This window comes from Carassius gibelio, chromosome B1 (assembly GCF_023724105.1).
Source record: "Carassius gibelio isolate Cgi1373 ecotype wild population from Czech Republic chromosome B1, carGib1.2-hapl.c, whole genome shotgun sequence".
Lineage (NCBI taxonomy): Eukaryota > Metazoa > Chordata > Actinopteri > Cypriniformes > Cyprinidae > Carassius > Carassius gibelio.
The window spans coordinates 3,442,049-3,455,359 of record NC_068396.1 but is presented as its reverse complement, the minus strand read 5'-3'; the positions used below and the strand labels follow the sequence as shown (position 1 = coordinate 3,455,359).

At 34.4% G+C, this 13,311-nt stretch overlaps 1 protein-coding gene across 1 annotated transcript in view; it reads right to left on the bottom strand.

The window, feature by feature from the left end:
• Positions 1-4,753: 4,753 nt before the first annotated feature.
• The window catches only part of LOC127948878 (carcinoembryonic antigen-related cell adhesion molecule 5), a 151,917-nt gene continuing 143,359 nt past the window's right edge, over positions 4,754-13,311 (bottom strand). Inside the window, exons 7-10 of the mRNA XM_052545682.1 lie at positions 9,457-9,498; positions 9,117-9,353; positions 7,487-7,660; positions 4,754-6,428 (exon numbers count right to left, since the gene is read on the bottom strand). Coding sequence (XP_052401642.1) covers positions 6,157-6,428; positions 7,487-7,660; positions 9,117-9,353; positions 9,457-9,498 — 725 coding nt within the window. The 3' untranslated portion in view covers positions 4,754-6,156. The remainder of the gene's footprint in view (positions 6,429-7,486; positions 7,661-9,116; positions 9,354-9,456; positions 9,499-13,311) is intronic.

Here is a 13,311-nt window from a genome sequence, read left to right as displayed (position 1 = left end):
GCATAACTTTTAATCTCTCTGTTGTCACCGGCGCCATGGAGTCGCTTTGTGTTTCCTTGTGAAAGTGAAACTACTTTATTCTGGCCTTCCAAAAGAGGACACTGTTTCAGAACAGTCCAACTCAAATATTCAGAGGTGTGCAGCGCATTATATGGAGGACGAGGACTGTTTCCTGAACCAGTAGCCTGCAGTGTGTCTGTGGAACAAAGTCTGTTTCTATAAAGTTGGGTAGTTCAAACTTTGCAAGGACAGTCTGGCGCTTCTGATTAATATCATCTAAGTAGATATTTTATATTTAAATAATGTGCCACTGAGGATTCGAACGTGAGTTTTGAGCAGTAGAGTAGTGCTTGTTGTTTGTTATTTCTCTGAACACAAATGCAGACATGGATTTATGTTTATGCAGCGCTATACACAACACAACGCGTAAAAAGTCTGTATAAGTCATTATAATCAGTAATAATGTCCTAACTGGATGTAACAAATGCCTCATGTGTAATGGGTTTTACTGGTTCTGTCTCATCTGATTATCCTACCCCTCAGATTTTCCTACCAGGGTTTACTGCGCATGCACACATTAGTATCGCTTCCTTTTTCTCATGCTAAAGAATGATTTTTAATGTATCTGCATTACTGTAAGGGTAGGTTTAGGGTTGGGGTAGGTGTAGACTTTAATAAAAACACAGTCTAATTGGTAGAAAACAATATTTGTTGTTGGTTTACTTTAACTGTATCCTTTCTAGCTACAACCGCAAATATAACACATAATTACTGTATTTGCATTACTGTAATGGTAGATTTAGGCTTGTGACATTTTTTGTTGTCGAATTGTACTACCCACTGTTTTAGTGGGAGGTAGGAAAATCTGACAGGCTAAGACAAATCGACAGAACACCGGATCATGAACAAATCTTTTTATTTAACCGGATCTTCTCAAGCACCTTTCACACTGCCATTCCGGAAAAAAACATGGGTTATGTGTCCAGGTGTTGTGCCCAATTTCGACCCCCTGCCGATTTATTACCCCCCTAGTATTGGTAGGTTTTGGAGTAGGTGTGGGGGTGGGGTTAGGATTAGGCAATCAGGTAGTGACTTGAACAAGGGTAATCATTTGGCAGGGGGTCGAAATTGGGCACAAAACCGGGTCGCTAGATTTTGCACTTTTTTCACACTGCCAGTGATTACCCGGAATATGTGCGTGCGTTCACACACAACCCATAAATGTCCTGTGAAGACACGTGACATCAGGGTGTTTTATGTGTGATGTATGAGTCGAAAACACTAGGCATGTTAACTTTAACTGAAGCTGGCGAACAATCTCAGCGTCAGCGCAATAATGTTCAGAGACGGCATTGCTCAGAGACGCTTAACAGTGCTGTGATCTTCATTTGGAACTATTTTACTTGGCAAAATTAAACAAAATCAAGCAATATTATGTCTAAAATGCAAATCATTTACTGCATTACTGAACTTGCATAAAATGATTTCATGTGTTCATGCATCTGCAGGAAAACAGTACTCTTTGTGTGATATGGATTAAGTTAACTAGGCATAAATTAAATTATATAAATATAAAAAGCATACAGAAGGATTTTTGCCGTCTACACTTTAGAATGCTAATAAATCACTGTGCATGCACTCTCTGTGGCTGGTGATATTTGGTAGCACATCATTACAGCAACAATCATACCATATTATCGCAGACGATGCTGCATCACACAAACTTGACTCGATCAGAGTGGAATGAAATCATCCGCGGTTGTGCCCCTGTTTGCACACGAGCAAAGGTGTTTTTATGAGTCTAACTAGCAAACCCCAGACCACTGATTTGTCAAACCTGCTTTCCTGCAGTCTGTGTTCTTCTGACTTTTGTAGTAAGTAACGAATATACTTAGGAGAAATGTATCGGAGTAAAAGTATAAATTTGAATTAGGAAATGTAGTGGAGTAAAAGTAAAAGTTGCCTGAAATATAAAAACCCGAGTAAAGATACTCCCCAAAAACACAAAAGAAAAAAAAAAATGCATGTGGACGTCACAACCTTTTAAAAAAAATAAACCATGGTTTTATCATAATAAAACTACTTAATTTTCTTTTGCATGATTTCTGAAGGCTTGAGACTATAAAATACAACATAATAAAGTTATAGCCATAGGTGAATGTCGAGAGCTACAATTGTAATTTATTTACTTTTTTACTTTTTTATTTTATTATGATGATATGATATATGATATAGCACTTTATTGTCAGATAAGTCTAAAATGTTTCTTGTGTAACAGTATATATGTTTACAACAATAAACATCCATTAAATAATAACATGCACTTCCTCCACACAAGAACTGTTCACAATACTCTAGATTTTTAATTAAGTTTCTTATTCAAATCTACGATTGCCTGATGCACAAAATAATGTTTCAGCCAAACTTGGTTAAATCTTGGGACTCTGTACCTCCGGTTTGATGGTAATAATTTAAACTCATTATGTAGGACAGAAACTATATTATCAGCCAGTCTTAACAAATTCTTATGATAAGCTGAATCATATAGATTCTCAAGGGGCTGACTGACAATCCTTGAGCAAATGTTTAATTGATTTAATTAATTAAAGTTCTATTTTCACCTCTATAGTGCATCATATTTGAGGAAGGGGGCACAATAATACAATCCTGCTTAGGGCACTCATTTGGCCAGCAGCGGCCCTGCTGTTGTGTAAAACTCTCAGATGTATTTTATAGATTCTATGCCACAAACTTTAAATATTTCACATACTTTTGAAACTCCAGTGTTTAGTTGATACTGATAAGCGGGAGTGTGCCGGGATTTATTTCCCGGATTTCATTAACTAGCTGCATAACAAGAACGTTACCAATTTAGGTTAATTGGTAATATTTTCAATAAGAAAATATTGATTTCGACACAAATGTATCATTTACAAAGGATGCTTTACCATCAATCCACCATGTTTCTCATTGACACGCCCCCAACTCAGAAACTCTGAGCTTAAAGAGAATTCAGAGTTTCCCACTCGTAATTACGACTTTGTGGGAGCGTTCATGTACATTTAACTCGTAAATACGATGTATCCGACATGATTTGAACGCATAAGTCCCGTGCCGCTGGCCTGAGAAATGGCATAGTATGTTAAGGGCCGTACCATTTCCATCACACGCTTGAGGCATTCGGCCAATCACAACGCACTGGATAGCTGGCCAATCAGAGCACACCTCACTTTTTCAGAACGATGAGCTTTATAAAATCATTGTGTTTTAGAAGGCGGGGCATAAAGGGGAAAAAATAATGTACATTATATGGAAAATAATGTTGTTTTTCAACCTTAAACAACATATTCAACACATTGCATTACACCAAATACACAAAATAATATTATTTTTAGCAACATTATATTACCCCTTTAAATAATTTTCTTATTTAATAAGTATATTTAATTAATATAATTAATTTTTGATGCATGTACAAAATTATCATTTTTTTCTTCATTTGTTGTCCCCAGCTACTCTGTATTCATGCTTCTGGTGTATCTAAGAACATGATAATCACTTATTCTAGCCACTTCCTGTGTGGACAGCCAAAAACAGGAAACACCTACACATAGAAATGTATGACAGGTTAGTGCTGGTAGCCTTTCAGACGAACTTGCAGAGTGTGGCCTCAAATGAGATTAAAACGTCTTTTTCCATGACGACAAATTTCTGATCCAAACCAAGATTAGTAAACACTTCTCAACCGAACACGACTGTGGAAAAAAGATCTCATGATTAATTGGAATATGTGTCACAATGAACATCACCACATTTACTGACTTTACTAAATACTGTTTACTAAGTAAATACTATATATAATAAACCAGTTTTAAGGAATTCAGTCTTCCAGCTATTTTAACACGGTTTGGGCTATAAAGTTAACATAACAAGCCTAAATGCATTTATGCAAACATTATAATTTTGTAATATTTATGTTTTAAAGACGTTTAAAACTTTAAAATCTTTACATTTATGCATATGTTCAAAAGTAAAGTCTAAACCTTGTTTTGCACATTTAGCACAGTACAACAGGATGTTGAAATATAAAGCAAATATTCTAAATATGTGTATATGTTCAATATTTATGCATGCATGTAAGATAATATATACATTTATTGTGTCTTATAAGAACAAATGCCTCAGTTCACACCATGACTGGACCCCATTATGCTATTATTCATTTCTATTATTAATTTTTACCACCAAGAACAAGCTATGGAATCATATTTTCACAGCATGAATGGGATTAATAAGAGTTTAAAATATATATGGAAACAAATGTATTTTTTGTCTTAAGTGTCTTGTGTAGCCTTCGGGGGCCGTATCATCTCATCATCTCCCACGCACAGGAAAACTGCAAACAATACAAGAAAAAGCTGACATGTCAGTGGGTGACATGAGATGCAGTTAACCACATCCCTGAGGCCTTCACACTCGCTACTTAGATGTCAAATTTTAGTGAGAAAACGTCACCACAGCGCACAAGAAATGAAACGTCTTCATGCTTTGCATTTGCTTTTGCTTTGCATTTGCATGATTCTGTGCAATTGAAACTATTGTCAAAATGAAAGAACACATTCACACATATTCAATTGTCTTTTTTATAGTCTAAAATATGTTCTGAGAAGACCTTAATGAGGAAGTAATGCAAAAGAATGAACTGAAAACTTTGAACCGAAAAATATTTAAACGACTGATAGGTGCACAAACATTTGAAATATATGTCTTTATTTTTTTTTACTTTTATAGTCTTATAAAACACCCACACCCACACACACAAAAGGAAAAAATTCTCTAGAAAATAGTCAACTCATATACACTTTTGTTTTCTACTTAAAGGTGCACTAAGTTAATTGTAACTCAACCCAAATGAAGTATAATTACATCTATGTCTTAATGCAAACTAGGACAACAAAAGTTTGTTAATTTAACATAAGCAAAAATCTCAAATCTAATGTTAAAATCATATAACTGTTAATAAATAAAAACACAATGCACATCTACACACTCTAAAAAATGCTGGTTTGTTTCAACCCAACTGGTCAAATATAGACTAACCAAACCGCTGGGTTATATTTTTACACTAAATCTTTGAACCAAAAGTTGGGTTAGTCCAAATTTGAGTGCAGATGTGCCAGCATAATGATCAATACATCTCTTGTTATTCACAGAAAAGACCTGAGAGAAAATAGTCTACTAAGTACACCTGAAGAATAATTCATCTGAAAATGAAAATTCAGTCATTATACTCACGTTCACCTCACAGACGGTGTTTGACGTTACTCGTGGAGTAACATTGTTTTGATCACTTGAGTTGTGATTGGGCTGCTTGTGTCATTCAGAATTGTGAGATAAATAGATAATAATCGCAATTAATTATAATTTTTTTTTAATTCAGTGGTGGAAACGGGCTTTATTAACAAAAAAACACTTTTGTGATTCTATGTCAAATATTTTGATTCGTGTTTTATTACAGATACTTTAGCTTTCCCTTTACGCTTTTTGGTTCAATATTCAGTTGTTTCTTCTTCGAGCTACATCCACGTCTTAATATAGTGATAATCTAAATGCTTTCTTTTATTTACGAATATGACATAAACAGAACATAAACAGCGTAATGACGAAAGCACGCAGTTTCTCAGGAAATTCGCCCTGAGAACTTTTAAAATATAAATAATTGTTAGGAGCTTACAGTGATTTAGACTAAGACAAACTCTCTTTGGAATATGTACTCACTAATTATGTACGTTTTCTTGATTTAACAACAAAAAAAAAATTATCTTTTGATTGTTAACATTTTGCATTGTAAATCATTAGATAAATCGTCCTCAGAAGACTTTGAGTATAGCACACACAAGCGTCTTAAGGACTATTGTTTTAGTATAAACCACCATCTCTTTTCCTCGTATAGACAAGAACCACTTTGACTTTCTGCCTAAGATCTCCGTTGGAGTCTGAAGAAAATAAAGAAAACAATACAAGTTTGTAACAACATGAGGGAGAGTACATGCCCATGCTATTTCTTGAATGCCAATCTTAGCTTCGGAGTATGGCTTAAGAAAATGACTCCATCAAGGCCCCGAGTTACTGTCGTTCAGTGAACACACAAGCGTCTCATTCCATTGGTCGGTACGGTTCTTCGTGTTTCCTGCGGTGTTGTTTATTCCTCGGCCGAGGTAAGGGAGGAGGATTTTCATCATCTTCTTCAGGAGGAGGTGGAGGTCGACCGCGGGCCTGGGCTTTGGGCTGAGTTTGAGTTGGGGTTTGTGGAGATGTGTCTTCTTGCGGGATGGGGGGCGCTGGTTGCCCCCGAGCAGTGTGTTTGGATCTGGCTGTACCGTTATGGCCTTCATCGTGAAAAATCCTCAGCCTGAGCTCCTCTTCATCTGGAAAACATCAAATACAACGATATTCAAAAAACTTGAATTTTTTTTAAGACTGTGAAGTAAAATTGTTATGTGCAAGTATTATGGCTGATGACTGATATATATGATATCACACTATTTATGGATTACAAATACTGCAATACTTATATTGACTGCATCCTAAAAAATGCATTAATATTTGAACAATAACACACTTTTACATTTCCATAATATTTATCTTCTAAATTTTAAATATAATAATTTGAAAAGGAATATATCTGGATAAATAATTTGAATGTTAAAAAAATTATAATCCTAAAATAACCAGATTTTTCTTTAGATTGAAACTTCTTGATTGTGTTTTTTTTCAAGGTAAAAACAGGAAACCAAGTAAACACTGTAACCAGTGTTTTTTAGTTGCTGCAATTATATTTTCTCCAATAAAGACCAATCAATGCAAAGTCTACACAATCAATATCAGCCTTGGTGATGTATTGTATAACCACTAATAAGCTATTCTACTTATATTTGAAGGTGATTCTTATAAAACCTGTAAAGTGCTGATTGTGTGGATTCTTAGAAAACCTTTAGTGCTGATTGTTCTTTTAATGCTTCAGAAAACCACATAAAAACGTCTATAAACAGGATATTTGGCTTGTTGTATCTTGTCTCTAGATCTGTCTGGTGTCACCTAAACAAAGAGATTTGGCTAATGCACAAATCTCTTTGCACCTAACAATGGCTTAACATATATATAAAAATATAATTTATGTATATTGTACACATAAAATGTGTTCAAGTTTCAGTATATATTTTCATATAATAGAGCCTCTAACCTGACACTGTGGCAAGCTGCGGTAAAAGGTAAAAGTACAGTGAATAACAGTTTATAAGGTACCTTGCTCATTCAGTTATCTTTAAGAATTGCTTTTATGATAATTCTATGACTTTAATTTCAATTTGGCATTTAAAAACACTGATTTAAGCTCAACAAGAACATTGACAGCTTCATAATTTGATCACTTTTCTATTTGTTGAAAATACAAACTCTCAATGCATAATTTCTTAAAGACTCTTACCTTGTTCGTGCTGCTTTTGTTTTTTACAGCTTCGACATGCACAGATGAGCAGAACACATATCAGCAGCAGCAGAAGGCATCCTCCACCTGCTAAAATGCTCACCATGATCCATAAATCAAAGCCAAAGAGTTTAGGTTTTGTGCCATCAGTGGAACCTGGACCGGTATCTGTACCTGTAAGCAAATGTCATGAAATCAGTAACAAAAACAAGTGGATCATTGAAAAAAAATCTATTTTATGCCGTGTAAAATCCTAAGAACTGCATCATGCATAATACTGTATAGGCCAATGTTTAATCACGAGACGGTTTTTAAAATGCACAATATAAGTCAATCCTAATTATCTTAATAATCTTTTGATTTAAAAGCTTCTGTTTAAATGCTTGGAATTTGTTTTGGAGACAAATATAGCTGTTTACAGCAATTTTATAAAATTTTACTGATTTCTGGTGTATGACGTAAATGCATTAATAAGTTTATAAGAATCTGTGTTCCTCGTTCAATAAATGGAATCTACAGAATGACTCAATCCAGTACCAAACAAACCGTTTTTAATGTATTCTGGGATGTATTTTAATCTACATTGCCATTTTTTGTCCCTTGCAAAGACAATGGAATTTCAGGCATGTTGGCAAACTCAAATACATGGACACTTAACCTTTGACATGAGCAACAAGAAAGTGTTTTCTTCCTTTTGAAAGTTAATAAGCCTATTTATTTAGCAATTTAGCCACTTAATAACTCCCAGACAATTTTTTTTTTTTTAGGTTTTTCTTTTTAGTTTTGATGGCTTTCATGTGAAATAAAGCAAAAACAGAAAAAAATATTTCCTCAACTTAAAGTAAATGTTAATTCTATTCAATTTGAAATCTCAGTGTATTAAGTAATACAATGTGTACTTGAAATATCTCAACAAATTTAATCCAGGTTAGTTGTTCCTTTGCAAAATTAAGTTGTGATAGCTATATTTGATATATTTTGATATATATATATATATATATATATATATATATATATATATATATATATATATATATATATATATACCAGAGGCTCTATTATATGAAAATATATACTGAAACTTAAACACATTTTATTGGTAATATATATATATATATATATATATATATATATATATATATATATATATATATATATATATATTTTTTTTTTTTTTTTTTTTTTTTTTTACAATGAATAAGTGTGTACAGACTTTTTGACTCATAAAATATGCTGAGATATTTTCAGTTAGTACACTGTTTAACATCATTCTGTATCACCGTGTTAGAAAATACTGACGTTGCTTTTTTTGGTCATTGTTTTACGATCATATGTCAAGAGTAGAAACAGGAAATGACCAGACAATTTCTTTTTTTTTTTTGCATTTTCTTGAAAGATATGTAAAATCATTAAAATTCACAAAATAATTAATTCTGCTAGAGCAGTACCTCTTAATTTTTAACGACAGTATTAAATGTCAGGTCTGTTCAAAACCCTGAAAAATCATGATTTATGATTCATGATTTAAATCTTGTCTTTAAGGCAGAATAAAACACAAGCATTTAAAAATTTATAATTTATGCAAGCAGGTGAAATAACATGAGAATTTGGTGAAAATAAAAGTACTTACATGACGTAATGCTGTTACTTTGCCCCTTGCTGACAGGATTGCTCACACCGCAGGAGTACGGTTTATTCTCCTGTGGGAGATCAGATGTCAAGACCAGGGTTTGGTCTTTTTTATTTTGGATGATTTTGCCTTCTTTATACCAGGATATATTCAGATTTGTAGGGTCTCTAAAGACACAGGTGAGTGTAGCGATCCCATCTTTGCAGATGATTTTCACAGTAGGTGTTGGAGCGTTTGCTGTGACAGAAACATGGCGGTTAATTTCTACTGGAATTATTTTAGAAATATAAAGTCTTATTTTGTTATTATGGTGCAACCGTATTAATATTTGTCCTCTTACCATAAACTTTAATTTCCTTTTCTCCAGCATCAATCTGTGTACCTTCAGCATTAAAAACAGAGTATGTATATCTGCCGCTGTTCTTCAGACTAACACTTTCAAATGTTAATGATCCATCTTCTTTCATTGTTAGACCTGGAATGGTTTTCCTCATCGTCCCACCTTTCCTGTGAATCACAGCATCACTAGAGAGATGGGCCCATTTGATCTCATAAGGTTTGTCAGTGTATTTTGTTTTCAGCTCAAAGGTGCAGGAAGTTCCCTCGAGTAGATTTGTTTTACATATCTCTGAAACTATAACAAATAAAATTATGTTAGAATTTAATAAAGCTCAAAAGGATTCATGCACTCATGTGTGGTTTACTATGAGGAATAAACATTCACATTATAAAGAATGAGTATTTCTCAGAATGAGTTTCCTTTTTAAAGTGAGGGGACACTAACCTTAGACAAATCTCAGTTCAAATTCATATTCTGCCATTAATGTTAAATTTCATTTAACACACACTGACTCGTTATCAAAATGAATGGGGAAAGCTCTCACAAATGTGGACCTGCTTTAGAGAACATATAACAGTCTTTTCATTACAATCTAAACAGTAAAACTATTATGAAACAGCAATTCAGGAAACGGCAAAAAGGTAACACGAAACTCAAACCAAGCTGGCCAACAGAAATTCAAATAAGCATAAAAATAAAACTAAACTATGTAAAATTGCTAAATATATGCCCTGATTTGACATTTAGATGAAAAAAGTCCCTGTCCTGATTCAGTTCAAATCTGCCTTTGTTATAGTGACTCGTGTCTTCTGTCAATAAAAAAAGAATATATATGTGTGTGTGAATATATATATATAAATATGCTCTTAAAATAGAACTTTTTTTATTCAATTCCAGTATCATTATATATATATATATATAATGATACTGGAATTGAATAAAAAAAGTTCTATTTTAAGAGAGTTTTAAACCTGATGTTTGAAAACAACAAATCGGAGACTAATAAAAGGCGCATTTGTGAAATTTTTACTCAAACCTTTTAGTTACTGAAATCTTTGTTACTCTTTAATAATTTAGCTAATAATTTAGACCTCTCCAAAAAAAAAAAAAAAAAAAAAAAAAAAAAAGGTTTCTTTAGACCATTTTATGTCTTCTAAAAACCTTTCAGTCAAAAGTTCTTAAAATACCCCCGTCCCAAAGTTACCTTTTTTTTCATGATCTGAAGATTAATTTTCTATAACTATAAAGAACATTTTGTAGAATGCAGACGTTCCATGGATGTTAAATGTTATTCATGGAAACACTTACATGCTACTACTTATCTAGAAGTTAGACTTTGTGTATGTGTTTCTATTAAAAGGTATATGGGAACAAACTCTCATTGCAGCGGTTTGCATGTAAACGTCACTAGATTTGTAGACTAGCTCAGTCCAGTTGTAGTGTCCACTGTAAAAGAGCATGTGTTGCCTTTAAGAGATATTTCGAACTGATCTGACTCTTGAATAACAAGTACATTTAGATATTCCTATATAAAGTACTTTTTTAAGTCAACTGAAAAAAAAACCACCATTTACAGTTTAGATTTTCACATAATTTATAGTCACTGTTTTGATATTAAATTTCACAATATGTATGAGACCAAAGAATAATGTGGATTACTATCCTTAATATGTTAATCACATTGTACTGTTTGATCTCAACAACAAACTATATTAAGGTCAGCAGTAAAACCACTAAAATTAAGGAAAAAAGAGCCAATACACTTTAGTCCACTAACAACACATCTATACAAAATGTAATCACAACTTACCAGACAGTGCAGCAAAGCCGCAGAGGAGTAAAAATAAGAGACAGTATTTGCAGCTCATTGTTCTTCTGAAAACAGCAAATGTTCCAGAACCTTTTGACAATCAACTGGAGGAAGCTGAAAGAATTTCCTGTTTGCGAACAGAGTTGGCGGTTACGCAGACATATGAATTACGCAGAACCATGAACTAAAGATGTCAGTTGTGCAGACGGAGGCATTTTGACACTTTGCATCACAGGTGTGGAAGGATGCCAAACTAATGTGCTGCCAGGTGTTTCTGTCTGAACAAATATAGATTGGATCTGATATTTTGTGAACTTGGTCAGGTATTTTTATCTCAATCCTGCAGACTAGAATGCTAAAAGCACTGATTTAAAAATGATTTGGGCAGATAGAAAAAGCATACAGATCAAGGCTTGCTCTGAGTTTGATGCATATGCAATCTTATACCGGATCAATCTAGGACAGTGTTTCTCAACTGGTGGGACACAGCCTAAAAATAAGTTTTAGATCTGTTTGAATTGTGGGAGGAAACATCAATGGCTGTGTGTCAAACTCCATGGTATGTTTTGGTGCAAAACCATCTGTCTCTTAGCAAAATGGCAGATTATAAAAGTTATAAAATACAATATTTAGCCCAATGTGTTTGTGCAGAATGTCATATTCTGGTCTGATAAGTCACACTTTCTGTGTCTTGCTATTGATCTGACATATTTATGGACATACTTTAAGACAGAATAAATGAACAAAACAGTAAATAAATAGCCTTAGAAGTATACTAAAAAACCTTGCCATTTATATACCCATGACCTTGTGGTTTTTTAACATATAAACAACTGCATGACATTTTCATACAATACTGCCATCTTCTGGACAATTTCTTTTTTAAGATATTTTTATTCAATTGACAAAGAGCATAAACAAAAACTCACCTTTTTTGTTATGGGGGAGTGGATATTATTAAAATTAATATGAATACAACATTGTATATTTACTTCATGGTTGTACTTAGCCTGTAAAACAGCTCCATGTGCTATCATAGTAAATGTCCAAAAACATGTCAAAACAACTTTTTGTAAGTTTTGTGAGATTAAGCTTGTTTTTTTAGCATGAACTGAACTTGATTTATCTTGGTTTATTACAATGAGTGGATCCCCAAACCTGTGATAAAAACAAGGACGATTAATGTTAACCCTGGTAGTGTGCATTTAAAGATGAGTACAGTAAAAAAAAAAAGAGAGAAAAAAAAAAAGAAATTATGTTACATCTCTTATGCAGGACATCAGGTGGAGCTTGTTTAAATTTTCTAGATCCGTCTAGTGCCTCCTGGACAAAGAGATTTGCAAATGCATTACCTAACTGTATAACAGTGGCTTAAACATGTTACGGGTTATGTCGGTGTGTAAATGAAGGCGCACGAGGAAGACGATATACAAAAGGTACTTTTAATGATCAGGGGAGAATAAAGGCACAGCCAACATAATACATAAACTTAACTTAGGATAAACATCACATTAATCATGGAAAAAAAGGAACTCAAAAGACAGGGTATTTAAACACGAGTGAGTACTCAGGTGAATGGAGACAGGTGGGGATTAATCAATTAACCAAACAAGAAAAGGAAGATGACCAAATAAGGAAACTAAAAGTCACTGAATGTAACAGTTCGCCCCCTCCCGGAATGGTGCGTCCTCGCACCGCAAGAGGAATACCAGCGGAGGGAGGGTGGGGGTTCTGGAGGCGGGCGTGGGGCAGGCAGGGGGCAGGCAAAGAGGAAGCAAGGAGCTTGGAACCAGGGCGGAGTGGATGGAGGGAGGAACCAGGAAGGAGCCCGGAGCAGGAGGAGCCAGATGGTGCTAGAGAGACCAGCCAGGATGAAGATCCATGGTGGAATCGACGGCGGGAGGAGCCATGTTGGAGGAGCCAACGACACCAGGGGGCCGACAGATGGAGACTTCGCCGGTGGGTGAGGAGCCCAAGATGGAGCAGAACAGCCGCAGAGCCAGGGTGACACAGAGGGTCCGGAGGTCCAAGGCAGCGCTGGAGGC